We start from the raw sequence: 25,146 nt of genomic DNA on the forward strand, positions 1-25,146 counted from the left end.
CGCAGAAGCATACAAAGTATTCATAAAGGATGCATTGAGTGGGCTTCGTGGGGCAAGTTTCTCAGCCCTCAAAAAACCAGACAAGCTTTGCATGTTCAAAGGCCCTAGCTTGCCTGGAATCTCTGTGGACCCAGCCTGTTAGATTTTGTAAGTTTCATCCACTTCTGCTGACATTCCAAATTTCACTAATTTCATGCCATACAATAGACCATACAATGCCAGTGCACTGGTATGGTTAGAGCAGCTTTCCCAGCCTGGTCCTTTCTTGTCAGCCCCCATTATTCTGAGCCAGAATGGGCACCACCTAGCAACTCACCCTCCAGCTCAGGGGCCTCAAATTTGCGGCCCGCGGGCCAATTGCCGGGACAGGCGGGGCACAGGGGAGGGGCCCTGCGGCCTTCAAAGCGGCGGCAGCGCCCGGGCCGGCCTCCGGATGAGCAGCCCACCACCCCCGCGGTGGTGGAATACTTGATGCGGCCCAGCCTCACCCAGACTCTACTTCCAGCGGCCCCCAGGTAAGTTGAGTTTGAGACCCCTGCTCCAGCTCAAGACAGGAAGAAGGAGGAGGAAGTTTTGCTGAACCCTGAAGCCAGATTCTGGCTACATGTCAAGAAAGTCTTCCTGATGTTAGAACAATACAACCATGAAACCGATGACCCAGGGGAGGTTGCAGGTTCTCCCATGGGGGTGAGTGATTCTGAAAAATGTAGTGGATTTTAATGGAAGTGAATTCTGCAACAAATTTGTATAAAGACCTTCTTCTGGACCACAAGTATTGAACTGGTTGAGTTTCTTCTAGTAAGGATTCTTCTTGTTGTGGCTCTTTTGTATTTGATGCTGCCCCCTTTCACCCCTTGGGATATCAATTTAATCAGAAATGAACTTGTTTTTGAAGTGAGAATCCTATGAGTCTCATTGAGCCCTTTGAAACACATGATCAAATCATCCCATGGTATGGGCTGAACATCCCAGCTCCTATTTCATGCAGCCATTTGTCTCCTGCCAAAGTGAGAAGGACATTTGGGGATTTACAACAGGTTGGGTGGGAATTCTAAGAAGTCTGTAGACCATACACTTAACATAATATGAAGGGACTGCCTGAGGCAATTTGTGGGGGTTTTGCCTTCTAATTTCTTTTAGGGAAAAAAGACAGACAGACAGAAGAACAGAAAAGCAAGAAGTATTTTGCTTGTAGACAGGATGACCTTGGAAATTGCAGTGTCATGAAAATTGTTTGAGTCCTGCCTGTCTCTTAAAGATTGATTGGATTTTTGGGGCACATATTTGCCCCATTCTCAGAAAATACCAAAAACAAAACAAAAACAGGGCCCCAAATAATTCAGCCCAACACTAATTTGTTTGTAAGCCATCCTGAGATGCCACGCATAGAGGATGGCATGTAAAAGTTTTAAATAAATAAATAAATAAATAAATAAATAAAGGCAAGCTCTAATGTGTTGTGCCAGCCATCAAATTAACATGGGGTCAGTGTTATCCTAGGCTATGCATTTCAAGTTTTAAAAAGGATATTTGAAGCTACCGTGATGTACCCTTCTCTAGGGTTCACAGTGTCAGAATGCAGCCTAAGATGTAAGGATCCACGAATACTGCTGGGCCTCCCTCTCTGCCTGCCCCTGTCCTTCTAGGAGTGAAGAAAGAGTGGGGTCACTGCCTCACTGTGTGGTAAGATTTTTAGGTGTTCAGAGGCAGCAGGCATCCCTGCTTTTGAGTGTCTTCAAAGCATTGGGTCAGGCGGTGCCTCCCGCAGCAGTTTTCTTTGAAGAGAGAAAAAAGCAGAGAAGAGGCTCTTGCATCCCACTGTCTTCAAATTCCAGTGTGAAACAAGATATGGACTCTTCTGGTCGTGGTGTCCACCTATCCCTGGTGTCCTCTGGGAGATGGGTTTGTTCACTGCACCAGGAACAAAGAAAAAGACTCTTTTCCCTCCACAATGGACAATGTGCAGAGAAGAGGGGGAGTCTTCCATTTGGTATTGGGGCTTGGGAGGTGACACCAGAGTACTTATGGTTGTTAATGGCAGCAAGTCAACAGTTTTTGTAGAACCCTGCCATGATAGTTGTATAAACAGGGATCTCTTCTAGATTCTGATTGCATAACTAATAATTCCACGAAGGCAAACGTTACCACGGTTCCAAAATATGTGGTCAAGGATTGCCTCTAAGGCCTTACACATCCCCACAACTCAAATGTGTACACAATAGTTCTGCACTAGTTGCATTTGAAGTGCTGTGTCTAGTTCTGGGCAGCCAATCTAAAAAAGACATTAGCCAGTTGAGGCATGTCCAGAAAAAAAGCAACTGGCAAGCAGAGGGGTCTGGAAACCAAGTCCTTTGCAGAATGATGGAAAGACCTGGATATGTTTCACCTAGAGAAGAGATGAATAAGGAGAAGCATGGTCATGGTCTTGAAATGTCTGAAAAACTGTTGTGCTGAAGATTGAGAAGACTTGATCTCTGAGGGCAGGAATAGAACCAACAGATTGAAACTGTAGGGAAACAGATTCTGGCTAAACATTTGGAGACATTTCCTGACAGTGAGAGCAGTTCAGCAGTGGAACAGATTGCCTTGGGAGGTGATGAGTTGTCCTCACTAGAGGTATTTAATCTGAAGCTGGAGAGGCATCTATCAAGCAAGGGGTTGGACTAGATGATCTCTGAGGTTGTATGATAACCATATTTCATTTTTCAGTTGCACAACTTATTGTTGCCCCCAAAACATTCCAGAATATTAAAAGGGCTCAAAGCGATCCATAATAGCAAAAATGAGCATTTGCAAATACTTCACTTACTGCATACCCTCTTCCTGTGATTGCTGCCTGCTGATGGCAATGACTTTTATTTAGTTGTATGTCCTTGGAAAAGACCTCCAGTATAACAATGGGAAAAGTAGGTTCAAGTGACAGCAAATGTTTTCTTTGTTTGGCAAAATAATTTCTTTAAGGGAATAGATAATGGCATTTGCACATCTTTCCTTAAGATCCTTGGAAGTAATTGATTTTTGAAGTAAATTAAAAATTGACTTCCCATGTTTTTATAGGCCTTTCCCCCCCTTCATCTCCCACTCTGTTTTAAGTCTATGTGGTGCATACTGCAAATTTAGATTTTTGCAGTTCTGAGGAGAAAGAACTCCAAAGAACCACAGTGCCTCCATCCACTCTTTGATTTCTAGAGATCGTCCATCACAGCTGTATTTGTCCAAAGGCAGTAAAAGACATTTCTCAGCCCCACTGGAAAGCAGGCCACAGTGGCAGAATCAAGCCCCCTGAATCGAGAACAGAGCTCTTACAGGAAATTGGGTCTTCCTAGGACATGCACCTCCCTAGCTTTTTTTAATTTCACCATCCAGTAGCTTCAAAGGAGTGAAACAGTGGCGGTTCCAGGCTTTGTTCCTGGCGTAGGCCCTGCTGGCTCCTGGGAGCATTTGCTGCTGACAGAGGTGGTTATTCTGGCCTGCCTTTCCCATTCTTTGTTAGAACTTCCCATCATGCCTAGGCAGTGGCTCCCTTATGGAAACCAGACCGGAAGAGAAGGGATTGCATCTAGCTCTATTCATACATAGAGTCGACCCATTGAAACCAGTGGGACAGAAGGGAGTCATAACCTACCTATCCCATGGATTCCAATGGGTCTGATCTAAGCATGAATCAAGTTGGTCAAGCCTGAGAATTGTGTACTTGTGATAATGTCAGGCTGCCATTAGTCTTATTCAAGTATCTATAGACTACATATGAACAGGACCGTGGGACCATGTGAGCAAGCTCTTCTCCCGGTAGTACCATAAAAAACAGAGACCTTTCCTGGTCAGTGGAGAATAGATTCTGCGTGTGATTAGATGAAGGTGGCTGGACTCCTCACAATGAGGAACTTTGCAAGATCAGAGCTCCTGTTTGCAGGAAAGAGTCTATGTGAAGTAGAATGCTGCCCATCACCAGTGCTGAAGAATATTGAGCTGCCAGTCCAATCAGCCTCTCTAGCTGGAATGGGGTGGGTGAGTGGCATCATATCCTTTGCCTCAGGCAGCAAAATGTCTGGGACTAGCTCTGCCCTGAAGAGCATAGTTTATGCCAAAGACTGCTGTGTAATTGCATGATTACCTCAAGCATCCCTAGACTTTTGGGGTCAGTGGGCATATTTAGAATTTTGAAATTGTCCATTCATAAATGGGCTGCCATGGAAGGAAAGACTAGGCACAAAACTGCTACTTCCTGGAGGTAGTTGGGAGTCTAAAACCACACACACACACACACAAAATGCAAAGTATGTGGTAGAGGTGGGTTCTGAGCTCCAAAATACACTTAATGAAATGAAATAAAGATGGTGCTGGGGAATGGGAGTTATTCTCGATTAAGAGCCAATGAAGCAGGGAGCATGGTGGCCACCAAGGGAGGTATCTGCAGTCACATTGTGGCCCATGGGCATCGCATGGAAAAACTACATTGTAGGTGCAGGATATTCTGTCTTCCTGTGTGACGTCAAAGAAGCAAAGGGAGGAAAGTGTTTGAAAATGGATGCATGATAGGACTGTGAGTTAAAACCTGTTCATGTTTGAAGTTAGCTTGTGTGTGGTGTTTTCTCATTTAATCTGTTGGGGTTTTTTTAAATGAAGCCACTGAAAACAATAATATGGTTAGATAAAAGTTTATTACATGCTACATAAATCAATGCAGTATATTGAGCCATCTAATCTGCATCAGACATATAAACACCAACTGTGAACTCCAGATGAATAAAACTGCTTTCTGGTTTCTAAACTTCTAAAGAAGTTTTGTAAATAACATCCTTATTTAGAACACCAGCTCAAAGCATGTGAAAGCTAAAGTGGCATCAATAAAGAAGCACATAATCTCAGCAAATTGCTAGTGGAACCAAGGTTTGGTTTTAGCCATTAATCATCTGCCACCTCTCATGGTTTTCCAGGTGTGAAATGTAAAACAGGAAACAAAGGCTATGCCAGCACTGCCACGAGCTGCATACATTGATTAAAACATTGAATGCTCTGGTGCTCATTGCATGTAGGAGATTAATGTTCTTCCTAAGCCAGTTTGTCAAGCACAGGAAACCCCTGAAGAGGACACAAATGGCATGTGTTCCTTAAGGTCACTCAGGGCTCTTGGAAATGCCAGGCATCCTGACCTGCCTGTGGCAGGCCAGCCTCATTTCCTGTGTTGGTTGTGTATATGGCTTCGGGGAACATGGTGGGGTCCAGAGGCATAGCAGTGTCAGCAGCATCCGGAGGGATGAAGCCGTCCAGGAGCCCCTGAGTCGCAAGAGGGTCTGCTGTTGCTTGTGCCAGAGGGTCTGATGGTCCTTTGCTCTGGCTTGCAGGATGGAGCAGGTTGATGCCATTTGGCATGGCACCACCCTGGTTGGCCTCTAATGGGGTGCCCTGGTTCCCTTTGCCAGACGGATTAGCCCCTGGGTTAGCTCCTCCTTGCACTTCGGGCTGTTCGGTTATGCCAAGCTGATCATCTTCGACCGTGTAGTCCCCTGGCTGACCTATGTTCACTGGCATGTTTCCCAACCTTGCATCCAGGGCAAAGAAGTTGGGGCCTGCCGCTCGATAGGCTGGTGCACCAAGGCCACCACCCTGAAAAATTATCACAGCACAGCAATTAACCCAGAGACCTTACATTCATTGTTTTCTCACTGATAGAATGTTTTACCCTGCTAGGAAAAAATAGTATTTTACTGATTAAAACCTCTCTTTAGATGTAATTCCTTTACTTATTTAATTTTCTATATTGCCCCTTAGCCAGAAAGGCTCCCTGGGTGGTTCACAAAATCAAAATACGCAAATTTATCACCACTGTAAAACATCTCAATTGTAAATTCTTTAATTCGCTCCCTACCCCTTCTGTAAAGCAGCCTCCCAACCTTGAAAATATGGTTGGTGTTTTCTATGGCAAGCATGTGTTTAATTTATCACACAGCTCTGGTCTGGCCTTTGAAGCCAGATAGGTGCAACAGAAATTTTCTTCACATAAGCTGCAAAGGCTAAATAAAATTAAACTCAATTAGTCTTTCTGAATGCACACGTGCAGGACTGAGCTGTTAAAACAATTTAAAATAGAGTTATTCCAACTGTGTGTGCACGCATTAGTGCATGTGTTATTTATGGCATGTATAATAGATTAAACTAAACCATTCAAAGAGGAAATAACAACACAAATATGTTCATAACATACTTTTGCTTTCACCAGTATGTGAGTTGGAAAGCTTCCAAAAGCAGTAAAATCAAGAAGTGGCAACCACATGAAACCCATAGCTTGTGTTATTATTAATAATTACATTTCTATACTGCCCCATTGTGGTAGCCCATTAAAAAACAGCACAACTGAATTTAAGGCTAGCCTTTTGACTCTCATCCATTTTGAAAGAAATAGATGCATTCGTATATCTCTCCCATTGAAATCAATGGAACTTTCTTACCAGTGGCTGGATTTTTATTCTATCAAGAAAATGCTTTATTTTAAACAAGTTTATAATTATATTCATGTTTATATTAGCATGGTTCAATCTGTGTACACATCTAATTTGTTGCACCATTTTACCTATAGTTGCTTTTCCACACTCTCCATTCTGGATTTTCCCTGATACAGGAATCACTGTATACTTTACAGCATAAGCCAAGAACTGAAGCTTCATTCTCATTTATTCCACAGGGAATCTGTGACATGCTAAGACTTAAAAAGAAAATTCTTCTAATATAATCAGTCCTTCCATTGGTAAAGTAAGTGTGCTGCATGCAAAAAACCAGGGAGCTAAAGGAGTGGGAGGGCAGAGGAGGAGAGTGTCTCTAATCCCCCACTGCAAATTTCTCTTCCAAAGTGATCATTTTAATAATAAGAAGCACAGGTCCACTATAAGGTGCATGTTATCAAAGTCCAGTTCTCCTCCCTCATCCCTTTGGCAAAAAGATGGCACTTTTGGTTGGGAAATTATTCATTTTTAATTATTAGTTTTCATATAGCAACCTGCCAACCCTCGCTGCATTGGGCACCAGCGTTCCCCAGACAGTAAGGGCCACTGCAGAATAACTGGAGCTGCAAGACGTTTTTTTCCTGTCGAAATGTGCATAGTATTGCATCCTAAATGGACAACTAGGCCTATCACTGACTGTATAATCATACACATGTCGATCAATCAGTCAATCAATTAATATCCAGAGCTCTTTAGGCAGTTTGCAACTACAACTACAATATATAATACAAACAGCATTAAAAGCATCATTAAAAGATTACAAGTGTTAAAACCAAATTAAAATGCATATTAAAAAGTTATAGTAGCCTATGCAAATTAAACAGACAACCTGTTTAAGCAGCTAACAAAACTCCAGTAAACTAATTAAATGCCCTGTTGTAGAGGGCAGTTTTAACCTAGCATCAAAAGGATATTAAAGTTGGCACCAGGTGGACACCAGTGGGGAGTGTGTTCCATAACCAGGGTTGGAGGACCACTGAAAAGACCCAGAAGTCCTACTCAGTTCTGACCCACCATCGCCAATGAGACTTACTTCTAGGTAAGGGAGTATTGGATTGCTATAATCAGCAGAATATCAGTTTAAGCAAAAACCTGTAGAAAACTGGGTGCTGGGCTTTTTATGTGCAAGGGCTCCTATAATAGTGAAATGATTTATGTTTATAGCAGGGATGAGGATGGGGCTTTCCAGATGTTGTTGGACTTTAACTCCTCAGTCATTTATTATGCTGGCTGAGCTGATGAGGGTTGGGGTCCAGTAGGATCCACACAGCCACACAATCCCCTCCCCTGTTTATATTGTAAGGTGTGTTTGGAGAGAGAATTTGCTTTTTCCTTCACAGTGTAAATTAATATCACATTCATAACCCACCTGCATTTCTTCTGAGCTTACTATTCCTAATCTGGCAGGAGTACCCTAAAGGAAATGTAAGCAAACCATATATGAGGAATGACTTGTTCCAGAACAATATGCACACACTGAAAAACACGGCTCTTTTTTTTTTCATTTCATTGGCAAGTCAAATAAAATATTTTCTATACACATTATTTAAAAAGGGGGGAAAAGTTTATGCTATTAAACCGTATACTTCCTATCTCACTGAAACATTACTGTATAGTAAACAAGTCTGTACGCTCCTCCTATGAAAACTAATGCTACCTCTAAATTTAAAAAGTCTGAAATCCAGGACTTCCAATAAGTGTAGGACCTCTTACATCTGAGTAGCTGCATTGTAAGTAATAGTTGTTATTTTGGAAGTAAATATGGGAAAGTCACTTTCTGGATTTAGTCTTTTCATCACACTTTAATATGATGTATGAAAGGATGGGACTGTACAGAAGAAGCAGTGAAGTAGGTAGATAAGAGTCAGGTTAGTTCTTGGCAAGTCTCACTCAGTGTCAAGAAACAGAAGTTAGGAAACTCTGAAGTTAGGAAAACTGCAGGGCAGCAGGAACACCAGGATTGGCCAGCAGAAGGGCAGACTGTGTCTTCCCTCAAGTTGCATCCCTGAGTGGCTTTTTCTCCATTCAGTGCATTGCAGTGGAAAGAAAACCTGTCCCATAGATCTAGTACTGGCTGACCCAGTTTCTATAGGGTTGGGATGAGGGTATGAAAATAACACCCATGTGTTATTTTCACACTATTTCTGCAAAGCACTCAGAGAGGCATTGCTTCCCCCACACTCTAGGATCATAATTACAACAACTTCACTAAACTTAAAGGAATGTAAGATACTTACTCCTTGGTTTGCTACATAAGGCAAGTAATATAAACTGGGATACATCTAGGCAAAAGAAAGAAAGTAAGGGTGAAGATGTTTTGGTTTAAGATACAGCATTTTTTCTTGTCATTTAATATAAAACAATGCAATATTCAATGCAATATTCAGAAACTGCCTTTTTAGATCAGGCCAATAGCCCATCCCCTCCTCAATGGCAGAGGTGTTGGGATAATCTAAGAGCTATCCAAAGTACATACTGAAACCCAGGCCCTGTGGACTGTGTTTTTTGGAAAGTCTGACAAGTATTTCCCAACACCTATAGCCCTGTATTTCCCAGGATACTTTGGAAGAAACCACAACAGTCAAATTGGGCATAATAATATTCACCCAGTGTAATGCGGATACTCCTAATTGCACTACTGGGCATGCAATGTATTGTGATTTCCATTCAACATAAAATTTAGTGGTACTGAGGCAACATTTAGCCCCCAAAGCAACCTGTCTAGATACTGTGCTACTATTCCTAACATAACCCAGTTGTTTTGTCTTTGTATTTGTCTATTAGCAGAACTGGTGTCTGCTTTTGCTGCGGACTTTCTGGACATGGAGTCTCCTGTCCTTACTCAAGCATATGTGGCCCTAGAATGTCAGACCTGCTTTATTTACTTACTTACTTCTTTTATTTTTATATCACCCAATAGCTGAGACTCTCTGTGTGGTTAACAAAAGTTAAAAACACACAAAGCAAAAAATAAAAATACAAAATATTCATTCAGTGGGGCAATCATCAAAACTTAGACTTTCGTACTTTGGACGTATAATAAGAAAGCAAGTCTCAATGGAGAAAATAAATCACTGTGCGATCATGCTAGTGGAAGGCAGAAGAGAAAGACCGAATATGAAATGGATTGACCCTGTAAAGGAAGCTGCAGCATTGAATTGACAAGAGCTGAACACAGCTGTCATTTATAGGGCATTTTGGAGGGCTTTCATTCATAGGGTTGCCATAAGTTGGGGATAACTTGATGGCACGTAACAATAACAAAGGACAAACATTCAGTAGGCAGGGAAGACAGAAGGGGGAATATAAGAACTGCCTTGGATTCAATTTCTAAGTTTTTAGCCAGCTCCACTGCACTGTGAGTGACCAGTGTTAGTAATGGGATTGGTATGATCAGCACTTTCTGCATTTAATATCCTTCTGTCCTTATTGTTTATATTTCTTCCCCATCTCATGATATGTAATGTATATGAATGGAAAACTCTCCATAATGCTATGCATATGCCAGAATACATGTGTTAATCTTTAAGGTGCCACAAGACTCCTCGTGGTTTAAGTCCAAAACAGACATCATAACTGGATCAATGTACACTGACTTGTTCTGTGTATATGCTTGTGTGTGCGTGCGCATAACGGGGGCGTGGGGCGGTGTGTGCAGCCAGTTGAATGAATGCTGGCAAGACCAGTTTCTGATTACACTTACTAATCACTGCCTGAATGTTAAGAATTACTGGGGCTTGTGTGAGCTGAGGGTTTGAGATGCTTGGAATTTCCAGGCATCCACTGCTGCATGGAAATTTAGTTATGGGCCAGTTAGCCTAAAGCAGTGATGGCGAACCTATGGCACAGGTGCCCGAAGGGGCACATAGAGCGCTCTCTGTCGGCATGCGATAGCCCATGCAGTCATGTGCATATTCAGAAAGATTAAGGGCGCCAGGCAATGGCGTCACTCATTAGCCCAGACTGGCGAGCTTTCTCATGGCCGGTCAGTGAGCTGCCAGGGATTTGCTTGGACCGTGATTTTAGCAGAAGGTAGGAAAGATAGGAAATACACTCAGGTAGGAAATACACTCAGATGCCTTTTTCAGGGCTGGCCAAAAGCTGGTGGTCAGTGGAACATTGCCCCCTTGTGCTGGTGGTCAGCAAATTCATGTTTTACTGCAGTGTTGGCACTTAGTGATAAATAAGTGGGTTTATTTATTTATTTGAAACATTTTTATGCCGCCCCCATCGCAACGAAGCCTTGGGGCGGCTCACAACAGAAACAAAATACATAAATAAATAACAATATAAAAATAAAAAAGTAATTTAAAAACCTCCGGTGCATCTCAGCTAAAAATTTAAAATCCTATAAATACAAATAATTTAACAATTAAAATAAGTTTTAAATGAAAAGGTCTTAGCCTGGCGCTGAAAAACAAATAACGACGGCGCCAGGCGGACCTCTCTGGGGAGCGCATTCCATAGGTGGGGCGCCACCGCAGAGAAAGCCCTCCTCCGGGTACTCACCCTCCTAATATTCACAGAGGGTTCCCGGAGAAGGGCATCTGTTGCTGATCTCAAGGGACTCTGAGTTGCAGTGTGAGCACTCGGTCTCTAAAAGGTTTGCCATCACTGGCCTAAGGCAAGGATGGGTAACTAGAAGCCCTGCAGATAGGTTGCTGGGGTTGCAGTCCAACAAGATCTGGAGGCCCACAAGTTCTCTATCCCTGGCCTGTGATACTGCAGTGTTTCTGTGTGAGTCACCTTAAATGTCGTTTTCTTTTTCCTGTAGAATGTCAGGCCAATAAATATAATTAACAGTAGTAGTAGTAGTAGTAGGTGAAAATCTATCCTGTATCGCCCGGTGCTCTATTGCCATGCCCAGGATGGTCTGTGAGGCACTTGTGGGCAGGATCCAAAAGGAAGGAAGACCCTTGACTTTGCTTTAGGCCTGTGTGCTTCCATGCACTGTTACATTCTAACAATGATAAAGGAAGAGCCACAATACACAGAGTTCTTGCATAGCTCCCAGATGGCTACCACCTTCTGAGAACAGCCATGTTGGACAAATACTTATCTCCAGCAGGTGGGTCTGCAGGTTAAGAAAGGTCACCTGTGGAAAATCAGTGTGCCATCAACAGAACTCCAGTCTGAGAATCAACTTACAGATCGTTGCAACGGTGGTTGTGCCGGGTCTTGTTGGGTTCCATGTACACTTGGATAGTTCTTTGTAAAAAGATGGAAAAGAGGAAGATACCATGAAATGCAAGGCACCCCCCCCCATGTATAAAACAAATACTGAATACAAATACCTGTCCCCCATTTAAGAATTTTATGTGTTACAAAGTCATGGATGGCTGAAGGGCAATTTGTTTCTACATTACCCTTTCTGGACAATTACTTTACTTATCATGTTTATAATGCTTTCTGGGTATTCAGTAAACATACATTTTCTGCGTATTGCTCAATAGTCCAGAGCAATCTTATATTGAGTAATCAGAAGCACTGTTGGAAAATTAAAATGGGAGACAGTTTCCTTGCTGCTCCTGCTACCACAAGCCAGTGCCCAAGAGACCAGGCAGGGACACAAGTCAAATACAGCACAGGTGGATCTTGCTGCAGACTCTGAGTAGGGACTGAGTAAGGTGGCCTTGCAGAAAACCGAGTAGAAAGCACACACTTTTAGGCCAGATGTGGGCCAAAAGGAGCTTTCCCAATATTTTGGACTTCAGTTTCTAGCATTCTTGATGATGGGCCATTCTTGCATGCCAGTTCTAGGAACTGAAGTCCAAAACATCTGTTCTACCTTGTACCTGTTATAATCATAGCTATTCAAGGGGATATGAAATACAAATGTATACTTACTACTTGACCTAATGTCCCTGAGTATTCTTGTACAGCTGGCAACTGTATCAAAAGAAAACATTTAAAGCTATTACATTAGCAGACATGAAATAAACTAAAAGAGAGAACAAGCAAGGAAAGCAAGGCTTACAGTCCTAATCCTAATGTGCACTTCCAGCTGGAATCTTTAACAACAGTGTTTAGGAAACCTAGGACTGCACTGAAATTGGAAAGCCTATAGAAGAAAAAAAATACCTGCCTTTTATTTAGGTATTTATTTATTTCATTTCTAGCCTGCCCAATAGCCTGTGCTCGCTTTCAAAACGTCAGTAGTTTAGCTTGGCTGAGAAATCAACATGTAGCATACCTGGGAAATTATTTTTGCCCTCCATGGGCCCCTCCTCCTGTGAGCCTACCCGTTCCTCACCACTGTCCCCTGCTGCTCATGCTGCTCTGCCTCTCTTTCCCCATTACTACTGCTCACTTCCTTGACAGTTAGAGAGCCAATGAGCAAGCAGGTCGTGGCATCGACTGATCCTCCTTCTACCAACACCGCCTCAGGGGCCGAAGGAAGAAACAGGTGAAGAAGCGAGTAGCAATGGGGTGTGGTTCCTCAGCAGGTGGAGGAACCCCTGACATCCTCCCTGACACCCCCCTTGCAGCCTGCCACGCCCAGGTGCCACTGTTGGTCAGCCATATTTCTTTCTGTGCCCGAAACAGGCTCTGTGGTTTCCCCAGAAAATAGATTCCTGGTTCAAGCACTGGAGCCTGAGAGGTCCCACATATACGAGCAATTGTTGGCTTAGTATGTCAACCGTTTGTCAAACCCACCTGTTGTGTTTGTCTGTCTGGTGAGGGCAGTTGTTGTTGAAGAACAGGCTGATTTCCCTCTGGCAGAGCAAATGGATTCTGCTGGAATGGTGGCTGTGTATCGTACTGTTGCTGTTGGACCTGCCTTGTAGGAACCAGATTTGTGAAGGGGTAGCGAGGTTGCTCCTGTATTCCAGGTTGTTGGAGCAGAGTGGGAGTCTGTTGTGATGGTAAAGGAGGCGGGTGCACTGGCATGGAATATTCATACTGTGGAGCAATAGGATACATGATTTTGAGGCATGCAAAAGGTGTTATATCCATTCAAAAAACCAATTTGTCTGATAAATCTTGCCTACAAAATCTCATACTAGACTACATGCATTAATCTCTAATGTACCATATAATGTTGGTTTGGAGTTGGGAATCCCAGTCCAGCAAAATACAATAATGACTGAGTTCCACTGAAATCAATGAAATTTTAACAATAACTAATTCTGGTTGTACTGCTTTCAGTGGGATTTGCCTAGGACATATTTTTCCTCTGTTTGTATCCTTTGCGTTTTGTAGCTGCTGACTAATCACAACATGCTTTGAAATAAATGTTCCCTGAAGCAGTTTAAAATACAGTGAAATATAAAATAACTCACAAGAGATCACCACCATAAAAAGCTAAATTATGGGAATGGAGGAGAGTAACTACTCGGAGACTTTTCATTGTCAAAAATATTTCCATAAAGCAGGAATGTATCATTCTTTTTTGGCAGGTATAAAATACATGATTGCATAGTGTAGATTTGTTAAAAAATATATTTGAAAATCTTTGTTTCCTGGCTCAGTGGCTACCAATTAAGAGAGTGATGAGATCACAGGTTGATCCTGCTTTTGTAAAAGTAACATTGGGTAGAACAAACCACAGTTTGCAGTTTATTCTGCAATGCAGGCAAAAGCTTTCACTATGCAAAACAAGAGAGAGGAGAGAGTTGCTCAGGGCTTGCATGCAGACATTTGAATCAGCCTCCTTCAACCTGCGTTCCTCTAGATTTTGTGAACCTCCCATCACCCTGATGATTGGCCCTACTGTCTTGGGCTGATGTGAGTTGCTGCTAAAAACATCTGGAGAGACCTGGGCTGGGAAAGACTCATCCAAACCATGGTTTTTATCAGGAGCAGGCTATTCAGTGCCTTGCAGATGTTGCAGACTGCAGTTCTCACACTCCCAAGACCACTGGCTGATCAGAGTTGCAGGCTCAAAACATCTGGAACACACCAAGTACACCTGGTACAGATGACACAATTAGGCAACCTTTCTCTTTTGGATTGTGTTCAGAATAGTGTTTTGCCTTGTACTGGGGAGATGAGCATTCAGTCAGAATTCAACTTTCTGGAAGCTCATAAAATGACCAAAGTACCTCTTCCACACTGGTACAGAGGTTGTTTGGTTGTCACCTTCAATGGGGTAAGGAAAATATTATGATACATCAACGGTTAATGATGGTAAAGCTTTTGAGCTCGATGTTTCCAAGGAATTGTGGCTGCTATCAGTTTGTTCAAGTGATCTCATAATATGTGGAGGAGATAGGTAGTGTCTCTGTAGGCATCAGTTTTGTGGTGGGATGATATTCCTTCATCATCATTGGCTATGCTGGGCTGATGCGGATTGTAGTCCACTCATACATTAATTGATGACCACTCAAACTAAAGCATTGATGTGCTGGTGGGAATAATTTGATACTTGGTCAACATCCCTAAAAATATGCAGCAATTACTTGAAAAAGTATCACTGTATTTGGAAATTTGCTGACACTAACAAGACTCTTCTTGATATTCTTTCCTTTGAATTTTCTCTTATTCTGTACAGTTTCTGGAGTTATGACAGAAGAACTTACCTGTTGAGTTTCATGTCCTTGAGGTCTTGGCCTCATCCAATAGAAGGATGAATGTGATGGAAGGAAATTGTGCATCCACATTGAATGGAATGGATCAGCATAGGTATAAGCCTGAGCATACTGAAGAAATTGCAAAAGAAGACATACTTATTTTGAAATTGTAATTCTGATATTCAAGTTCCGCAAAGCTGAAGTTCAAATTCAACATTAAAATTCAGGTCAATAGGTAGCAACCAAAATTAGTTCAGAAATAATATATATATTAAGTGGGGCTTTCAATTGCTTTTGTAATTGTTTACATATCCAGTTCTTTCTGCCTGATAATATATCCTTGAATTTAGTCAGAGAGAAAGAGGTAAAAAAGCAAGAAACAATACATATATATCTATTAATTATTCTGCTTCTTGGAGCCGAAAGAGCTTTCAGGGGGTTTATAAATAAGGAAACTAATAAAATCGACATGAAACCATAACACCAAAACCATAGAACCAATCTAAAAGAAACCCTAGAAGATCACTAAAGGATTATTTTTAGCATTCAACTAATATCTCCAAATACCATCTATAATATAAAAAATGGGGGTTTTAATCAGCATGACTCCAGTCCAATCCTGTGCATATTAGACAGGTAGCCCCATTGGAACTTAGCCTTGAATAAACCTGAATTAAATTGCTGAAAGTTAGTCAAGACTGAGGTTGCAATCCTGGACACACTTACCCATGAGGAAGTCCCAGGCAACTCAATGGGATTTACTTTGGAGTAGGCATGCATTAGTATGACCCACTGTTTTGAAAGTAAGCAAATTCCGCTGAGCCCAATGGGGCGAAAATAACTGAGCAAGGGATCACAGCCTTTTGATGATGGTCTGTTATCATAGTAAACCTTTGATTTAATTTGTTTGCAGCCAGAGTCATGACCATCTTAATCTAGACAGTCACCCATAACTATTAGACAGGGTTAGAGAGCCCATTTTTACGGCTTTCCAGATAATGTTGAACTACAGCTGCCATGTTCCTTGATCATCAGAGAGGCTGACTGGGGCCAATGAGTGCTGGAGTCTGGCCACAGGTTCTTCATCCCTGATATAAGCCAATAAAAAGTGTGTCTTTCTTCAGCCTGGTTCCTTCTAGAATTTCTGGAATACAACCTCATCCAGAGTGACCAATATCCAGGGATGCTAGATGTCCCATACAGCTGGAAGAAGCCACTGGGGGAAGGCTAAAGTTTGGTATTGATGCATTTTTCTTCTCTTCCCTTTTCAGGTTTACTTTGAAAATGTTTGGCAATTATCATTTCTTATCATTTCTAAAAGAACAGTAGATGAGGAAGAGGTTTGTCATACACATTCCAAGTGATATAAGATTCTGGAACACCATTGGAAGTTTACTCTTCATCCATTTAGGAATAGACTTTTTGAAAAGACAATGTTTGATTTAATTTCAGTTACCTGTGGAAGTACATTTGGCATGTTAGGTCTACCAAATTGCCGCATCCTCTGGAAAACAATCAGAAAACATATCCAGGATTAATATCAACTAATGCCATTAGTAACACTAATTGAAAGAACCAGTCTCCACTAAATTAGTCTCCTCCCCTTTTGAAAGTCATCCAAGCCAGTGGCCATTACTACATCTTGTGCATATACTGTATACTTAATGTAATTCTTAATCAATATCACTGACTGAATATTCCCACATTTTCATGTATGGAACAAGAAGGAATAATTCTAGCTATTTTCTCCATAAACTTCCCCTTCCAGATTTGTTCTACTACAATTCGTGACATGCCCTAGCGCTTGACAAATACAAACCCAAGGCATGCAGTCCCCATTTGTAATTGCAAAGTCAAGGTGCTCAAATGCACCAGTATCATCATGCACAAACCCACTCACAGGTAAGTCCCATTAAGGCCCTGACCTGGTACCATCCAGGTAGCAAACAGCCACACTGCTGGAAATTATGAGAACTGCAGTTCAGCATATCAGGGGGCATCAGGTTGGTAAAGGCTGGTTTAATGGGACTTACTCCTAACCCAGGTAAGTTTGTTTAAGATTTCAGCCTTAGATACCCATTGGACTAGTTCTCCTTGGTGGTTATTATCTTTGTACTAATTGCAATACATGTCAGATTTATTCTCTTTTAAATCCCACTTTTGCCTTTGTCCTGTTATTTTTAAAAAGCTATTTTAAAAAACAGCATTTTATCATTGTTGAATGGTATATAATAAATAAATAACATTGTAACTGCTGTTGGTGCAGGGGGTGGCGGGATTATGTACCTCAAGGCTTATACTACCAATTCCAGGTATCCCAGCATGCTGTGGAAGAATCTGTGAACAAATAAAATATATATGGAATTTCTTCTTTTTCAGCATTTGGGAAGATATTTGTTTCTTCTACTTCTACATGCTTCCCATATGATGTTTCATCCCATGAAATTATCAAGGTTCAATTCTCTGAAGTAATCACAGATTCACTTCTGTGCAACTTCATGTAAGCTGAATGGCTGAAATTCACCTGGGATGAATATTTCAAAGTCATGACAAAAATAATGGGGCATCAGTTAGTCAGCAGAACAGCTTTCAGACTAACCCTTTAAACTCTTGGGGTTCTTCTGCTTTATCAACATATCTTAAAACAAACCAATTAGGAATATGACAAAGGATGTAGAAAACAGGAGATCTCTCACAAATGGCAAAAGCAACAATTGGGAGTTTTAGCTGAAATGGTCCCTAGTGATTGTTTTAGTATCCACAAACTCAATCATTTCAAAACTGATTGCCAAGCAACCTTCAAAGCATGGTTTCATTACCTCATTTACAGAGGAACCATAGGTTGCCTTATCCATGGGTTGTAGTACGAAACCATGGTTAATGCTAAGAAAGGAAGGAAGGTGGAAATGGCTCTTGATAGGGAAGTAGACTGGGGGGAAAAGCCAGTGAACCAACAGTCTGGGCCTACTTTCTTAACCAAGGTTAAGGAATCAGCCGTGTAACCATGTGACGTGTCCACTGGGGGAAAACACTCAACCCACTGGTAAACCATTCTTGCTTTCCATGATGGCATCCTTCTCTCATTCATAACAGTCACAGAAGACCATCTGCTCTGCACAAAACAGGCCTCCAAATAACTTCCTACATTACTGTTTTAAAAATTAAAAAAATTCTCTAACTTCTCAGATTGTTGGCAATTTAAGGTAATATTGCACTGATTACCGGCAGAGAAGAACAGATTCCTAGGAGGCAGGAGACAAGTGTCCATTGTTTCATATCTGTGATGCTGTCTGGAACAAAAAATGCCTAGAAAAAAATATTAGAGACTGATGAGGTCCTGGAAATTAAATATAGTTTGCAGTGGCATAGTCGGTATAAATATCCCATTCACAAATGTGGTGGATTGGCCAGTTTTCTTACAGCGGAAAGTCCTCCCTTTGAAGATATTTTTTTATCCAAAGAGCTATCTGGTCCAAGATGGGCTTAAAGAGGAGGGGCCTCAAATTTGCTCATCATTTGTTAGCATCTGGGCAGAAAACAGAACAGGCAGACACATGAATCTAGTCCTAGGCTTCCCCATTATACTGATATGTGTTGTCTTCTATTTAGATCATAATTATTTCCAAATGTGCATCCATAATGTCCGTTAGTGTATGCAAATGTTGTGCAGATCTGTGTCCTCCTTTTGGTGATATATTTCCTCTTTTTTGACAATGTGTAAGTAACTACCCTACTTACAACTAATCCTATCGTGTTGGAAACCACATTCAGATCATTTAGTAGAGATCTGGCAAATTATTTTTAGTGCCTTTCCATTGGAATGCAGTACATTATTTAAAGGTAACAATAATACCATTTTAAAAGAGCCAGGACTATGCATTTCAGAGATAAAATACTTTAAATCATGATGGAGGTCAGTGATAATTTTTCAAGTTGTACTTTCATTAGTTCTCCAAGAGAGATTATCCTGGATACAAAAAGAAATGTTAAATAACACTTAGCATTTATATAGCTGCTTCCAAGTGCTCAGAGCACTTCACCTCCATTACTGAGCCGTAACCCTTACAGCAACCCCATCAAGTAACTCAGTCTTCTTGTTCCTCCAGATTCCTTACGGCTACCTAGAGAGTCATGAAAGAGCCGAGATGTCAATTCCTGAATCATAGGTCAGTCTGGAGGCCACATAGTGCCCCCTTCTCATGGCTTCATCCCTTTCTTCCCAACCATTAATCCTTTGGTAGTTTTCTTTGCTTTGAGGTATTTCCCCCATATTTTAAAAGATTAAAATGATGCTGCCTTATAAGGCTTAGCCATGAAACTAAGGCTGTCACACTTTGGGCACATCGTGAGAAGGCTGCTCTCACTGGCGAAGATGATCATGCCAGGAAAAGTTGAAGGCAGAAGAGGAAGACCAACCATGAGGTGGGTGGATTCCACAAAGACGCCACAGCCTTGAGTTCACAAGAGCTGACCAGGGCTGTCAAGGACAGGATATTTTTGAGGGCTTTTACTCATAGGGTTGCCATAAATTGGCAGCTTGTTGGTACGTAACAACAAACAGAGCTTGGCCGTTGGCAGTAAGAGTATTAAACTATGATATGCTGGGTTTTTTTATTCTTTTGTCTTCATCTCCACCCATCACTGTAATGAAGCCCACCCCATAACTTTTCCAATATGGAGTTCTACCCTTAGGCTGAAAGAAGGCTTACTCCTTTGCTCTGTCAGCTTCTGCTACTGCTCTCGGAGAGAGTATTTCATGTTATTGTGCAGCATGGCTGCTGTTTAGAAAAGCCAAGTGCGAAGAAGAAGAAATCCTATGCATTAATTGCCGTGAGAGCCGAATTTTGGCTTTCTTCTACATAACAGGCCCTAGCCAAAATTCTCTTCTCTACAGAACTGTGCAGCTTATTAGCATGACATATGGCAAGAAATACAGTAACCAAATAATGGAAGATTCCTGTGATGCTCTGAGTTTGTGTCTTGTAAGCCTCAGTGGTGCCAGTATTGCAGGATTTGGAGGCAGATGTTCAGGAACCCAAGTAGCAGAGTCAGCAGGTGGGCCCCAAGCCCAACAGGGCTGGCTTACTTCATCCTGAAACCCTAAGCTCAGGGTCCTCCGTGCATCCAGGGCTGTGCCAGGCTGAAGCCGGCAGGGCCAGAGGAGCAGCAAATGTGGTGTCTTGTCCTACGATAATTTCATTTTCTCTATGTAGGCCATTGTTGGGAAAATTCAGATGAATCCAGGCAGAAAAGGGTTGTGCCTTTGTGTTATAAAATCAAACCTGCATCCCTTTCTTAGTAAGCGCCAGGATTCTAAGCCAGGTCCCTGTTTAGTGCTGCTATTACTTTAAGAAGATGGAATTCTTAACTGGACTGAGAAGCTGCTATAGGCTAACACTATTAGGGAGGAAATACCTCTGTTCTCATCTGCTGCAGAAAAACTGAAACAATGGTGTCCATTTGTTTCTGAATGGACCCACTTAAGCATCTAGTCCCACAGAGGCAAGCGCCTGCAATGTAGTTGCCAACCAGATTTCCTGAATGGTTCTTCCGTCAGGCATATTTGCATGTTTAAGCAGGATCCAAACTGCAAAGAGGTTACGCAATTGATAAGTCAATAAAGCAATCAATAATGTTTTCCATACTATTGTTACTATTTCTGATTGGTTTAGAATATTATGTCATGCCTAAAGACATCAGGATGCTATTGATAAGATTATCTGGAAACTCTTAACACTCTGTATTGGTGTACATGACTATAAGTTTATAAAAGTGTCTGTACATGGGCTGTGATTGTGTAGTTGGCAGTGAGAACCACCACCCGGTAGCATGCAGTTGTAAGTAACTGCAGGGGTCCTGGGTGATCTTTCAATAAAACTGCTGAGGTTCAAGGTGAAAGGGGTCTTTCCTGACCGAACCTGGTTGGTTGGTTGGTTGGTTGGTTGGTTGGTTGGTTATTTATTTATTTAAAACATTTCTGTGCCACCCCCATCGCAACAAAGCCTCGGTGCAGCTCACAATCCTTGTTGTGGCTGCCATCAAGGCTTCACAACACCATTTTGGCTGCCTAGCAATAGTGCTTTGGAGGAGGAGGAGGGAAGTAGCTGCAGTGGGAGGATTTGCAAGCTGGTCGTTCCAGTCTTCTCCATCCACTGAAGTGCGCCCTTCCCCCTTGGCCACAGGCAATTGTCTTTTTGGCCTGGCTGCAAGGGGGAGAGGGAGGGCACTTGGAGGGCTGCAGTACTCTCTCTGCCAGTGCCGCCTTTGGTTTTCTCCTGCGCAAAGTGAAAGCATGCCTTCAACGTTAATTAAGGACAAGCACAGGCCTCGGCAGTCCTTTGCAGATTTTTAAAAATAGGAAGTACACAAAGGGAAAGGAATGCACGTAGATGAGGTACAGTAAAGATCCAGAAAGCCTTTCCTTTACAGGGGGTAAGCTTTCTGGGCAGTGGCATGGGAAGGGGCTTGATCATGGGAATTGCCCTCTGTTAGGTGACTGAGGGGGAAGGAGGAGTCAGTCATGCCCATAATGGTTGTGCAGTGGCAGGAGAAGGAAGGGGTTGCTCCAGCCATACCGTGCCTCTGTAGGCCTGCTCAGCGGCTCAGTTACAGGCTGCTTTCAGGCAACAGCCACATGCTTTCCTCTGCTGTTTTCCAACAATGGCCGGGAAGGAAATGTCTGCCTTCTTCTCCTTGCCTTCTGACTCATTTGCCCTGTTATTTGGGGGCAGGGAGAACCCCACCACCTATCTCCCTGGTTCCTGCTGATACTGGCGGGCCCGAGGGGCAGATAATGGGGAGCAGCAGGGGTGTTCCCCCACACCATTCCTCTCTCTTGGGCTTTGCAGCCTTCAGCGTATGCTCTCAGTAGATCCCCCTCTGCTTCTTTCTGAGGGGTACCATTTTGTGCCTTGCTTCCAGCAGGCAGAAAAATTGCCCTGTGTGAGCCCCATCTATTTCTTTGGTATCTTGGAGGCTTGGCCTAATCTCCACCTGAAAATAAACCTGAAACCAATGAATACCTTTCTCTTCAAAATGAGGACTTTCATGATGATCACTGTTAGGAGAACTTTATAATATATAGCCTGTGCCCAACCTTTTGTTTTCTTCCCTAAATAGCAGTTGCTATTACAAATTCAGAATCTAACAGCAAAAGTTATCTGAGGCTCTCAGATTCATAAAAACCTTATGAAAGCAAAAGGAAAAACAATGTTAGTGACTCCATCTAAAAGCAAGTTCCTCAGAACAGGGTGGCCATATTCCTAAAGTGGCAGAATTTTGGGGTATACTAAATTCACCTAACATTCTACTTTATGAAAAATAAAGCAAATTTTGTTAATGTTACTCAATTAGACTAGAACTAGGAACAAATGCAGCAGTTCCTGTTTGGGCAAAACAACTGAGGAATGTTGAGGGAAGCTGTAAGAGTTTCTTTAAACTAGTAATATTGCTCAGGGATAAATTTGGGGATTAGCGATGGGAATCTGTTGCAGCAAAACCACCCCAGAGCTGTAAGGCACCTTAAAGGCTTAGCACATTTGTTGTGACATAAGCTGTGTCACATTTCTCAAGGCTGATTTTGCAAAGTGAAGTAGAACCAGATTTAGCAGGTGCCCGTTTTTTCCAGTTACTGCAACAATACAAAGGGAGAAGCTGCACTTGAGAGCCTTGCTGCTTTTCAGAAGTCTAAAGAAACAGAAGCCCGTGTTGGATGGAATATGGTCACCTTAATTCAAGCATTGCCATTATGAAAGATTAAAATATTTTTTACCTTTGCACTGTCTTGCAAAATTTCCCCCCCAAACCTGCCGAGGCAATTCAAGGAATCTTCACAAGGAAAAGGTTCACAGCTGTGATTTGTGATCCTTCCTCTCTCTCTCTAGAATATAAATGTTATTGAAATGGCTGGCCAGCCAATCAATATGGAGCAAGAGGGCAGGAGAATTATACACTTCTCACCTGATCCCACCCTCCATTTCATTGTACTCAAAACTCAGAGTCATAATACCTCATTATTTATAATTGCATCCTCAAGTCTGTATTTATAAAAATCATTTTTAGGCTTGTGGATAATGAGCACAGAAACAAAATAAGCAACAAAAGAAAACAGATAGTATCTATCTGTGACACTAGGCATTGGGGTGTTCACCAAAAGAACTATTGTGCCTTCAGTACTTCCAAAAACAGGTAACAATTAAGCAGGTGCAGTTTCCCACCCTAGACTCTCTTGAAACACTGTCTTGTTGAACGTCTGCCTGCCAAATAACTGTTCAAAGCACAAAGGAAAAAGCAGCAAACTAAAACCTGTGCGGAATGAACTAAAATCTGCACTTAAATATAAATTATACAACAAAGATGATCCAGGGTTTGGAAACATTGCTGTACGAGGAGAGACAGAGAGAACTGGGTATGTTCAGCCTTGAGAAGAGAACACTCAGTGGGGACATGGTACCATTCTATAAATACTTAAAAGGCTGTAGCAAAGAGGAAGGTCAAGATCTCTTCTCGCTGGTACCAGAGTGTAGGACACGAAATAATCAACTCAAGTTGCAAGAACCCAAATTCAAGCTAGAAACCAGAGAACGTTTCCTCACTGTCAGAACAATGTAAAAGTGCAACCAGTTGCTTAGAGACATCATGGGCTCTCCCACACTGGAGACATTCAAAAAGAAACTGGACAGCCATCTGAGTGGGATGGTGTAACGTGGTGTCCTGCAACAGCAGAGGGTTGAACCCAATGGCCTTCTTGGCCCCTTCCAACTCTACAATTCTATAGGTCATCCAATGTTTTGTTCCGCTTATGTGTACTTTAGGACCAGCGTAAATATTACTGTCATTGCACGTTCTAATCCTAACCCTAATTCAAGTGGATAGCTGGGATTCTTTCTAAATAGACATATGCACACAATATCAAGTTTGATTTTCTTTTTCTCCAACTCCTTTCTAAGGACTGAACAAGCTTACATGGGCAGATACTTTGCTTCAGCTCTTGATTACTCATTTCTTCATGAACCAGGCCCAGTTCATACAGTCTGACTGTCTTTAGTTTAGGCTTCATGTATTGTAGCTACAGATTTTAATGAACTTACTATTTCTTTTAATTGAGATAATAAGCTTTTGAAGTTGCAAGCAGTGGACTAAATAAAGTGGATTGCTTAGGATATGGAGGGTGTTCTTTACATGAACACCAGTATGTACTAGGAGATCTGATTACGGATACCAGCTTGCACTGTTGGAAGGAAGGAGAGCCTGGGCTTGCTGGGACCAGATAGTTGGTCCATGGTACTTCTACACTGCATCAAATGCACTGGTTGCCAGTCAGCTTCTGAATCTGCTTCAGAATTATCATACTGATCGATAAAGCATAGGATCATCCACCTGAAGGGGTGCTCTCCCTTGTATGAGCCCTCCTAATAGCCGAGATCATCTCTGGAAGGTCTACCTGCCTACATAGCTATTCTTTGAGCTAATACGTTGAATATGGGAGCAGAGCAGGGGGTTGGACTTGATGGCCTCATAGGCACCTTTCAACTCTGCTACTAGTCTGTTCTGTGCTGTTCACTGACTGTTGCTACCTGCAGTGTTAGAGCAGGCAGCTACAAGGAAAAACTCTTCTGGGAAGTCCCCAGACCATCGCTAAATGCTCTCCCCAGGAAAATTTACTCAGCATCTTCACTACACACATTTAGATGTCAGGATCTTCCTTTTCTCCCAGGCATTTAATTTTTATTCTGATGATTAACTTTACTGCAGGCATTTTAGTAGTTTTAATATTGATATTCAGTATTACTTGTAATATGTAATATTTTGATATTTCCTTCATTGGATTTTCAGTTTTGGTGGATATCTTGGTTGTCTGTTTGTTGTTTGCTTTACTTTGGTCCAGATGGACAGTATCTGCATTTAATTTAAGTACATAAATACAACATCAGGGCCTTCTCTAGTTTGACTTCCCCCTCTACCCCACAGAAACACCAACTGCCTTTTGAGAGGCATCACTTTCTGCTCTGTGGTCTGACTGTTTTGTTCAGTTTTGGGTTTTGAACATTTGATTGCTCATCTGATCCATTTTATAAATGTCATCAGCTACTCTGGCGACTCTAATCAAAAAGCAGGATATAAATATAAAGAAA

The 25,146-nt window shown here is 42.0% G+C and overlaps 1 protein-coding gene across 1 annotated transcript; it reads right to left on the minus strand.

The window, feature by feature from the left end:
• Positions 1-5,121: 5,121 nt before the first annotated feature.
• On the minus strand, positions 5,122-18,289 carry AMBN (ameloblastin). The gene is made up of 9 exons (XM_044443864.1): positions 18,236-18,289; positions 17,300-17,350; positions 16,470-16,517; positions 15,023-15,133; positions 13,158-13,403; positions 11,649-11,708; positions 8,738-8,782; positions 7,870-7,914; positions 5,122-5,607 (listed from the first exon to the last, which is right to left on the minus strand). The coding sequence occupies exons 1-9, from the start codon at positions 18,287-18,289 to the stop codon at positions 5,122-5,124; spliced, it is 1,146 nt and encodes a 381-aa protein (XP_044299799.1).
• Between the last annotated feature and the right edge of the window lie 6,857 nt (positions 18,290-25,146).

The sequence above is a fragment of the Varanus komodoensis genome, unplaced genomic scaffold, assembly GCF_004798865.1.
Source record: "Varanus komodoensis strain SLA01 unplaced genomic scaffold, ASM479886v1 scaffold43, whole genome shotgun sequence".
Classification (NCBI taxonomy): Eukaryota; Metazoa; Chordata; class Lepidosauria; order Squamata; family Varanidae; genus Varanus; species Varanus komodoensis.

Bases quoted from the DNA above. Each gene is read 5' to 3' on its own strand.
- AMBN (XM_044443864.1), bottom strand. From the start codon at position 18,289: ATGAAACAATGGACACTTGTCTCCTGCCTCCTAGGAATCTGTTCTTCT. The intron at 17,351-18,235 runs GTAATCAGTGCA...ATTTGTTCACAG, and splicing joins GAATCTGTTCTTCTCTGCCG to ATTCTTCCACAGCATGCTGG. The intron at 5,608-7,869 runs GTGGGTTATGAA...ATAATTTTTCAG, and splicing joins TAAGCTCAGAAGAAATGCAG to GGTGGTGGCCTTGGTGCACC.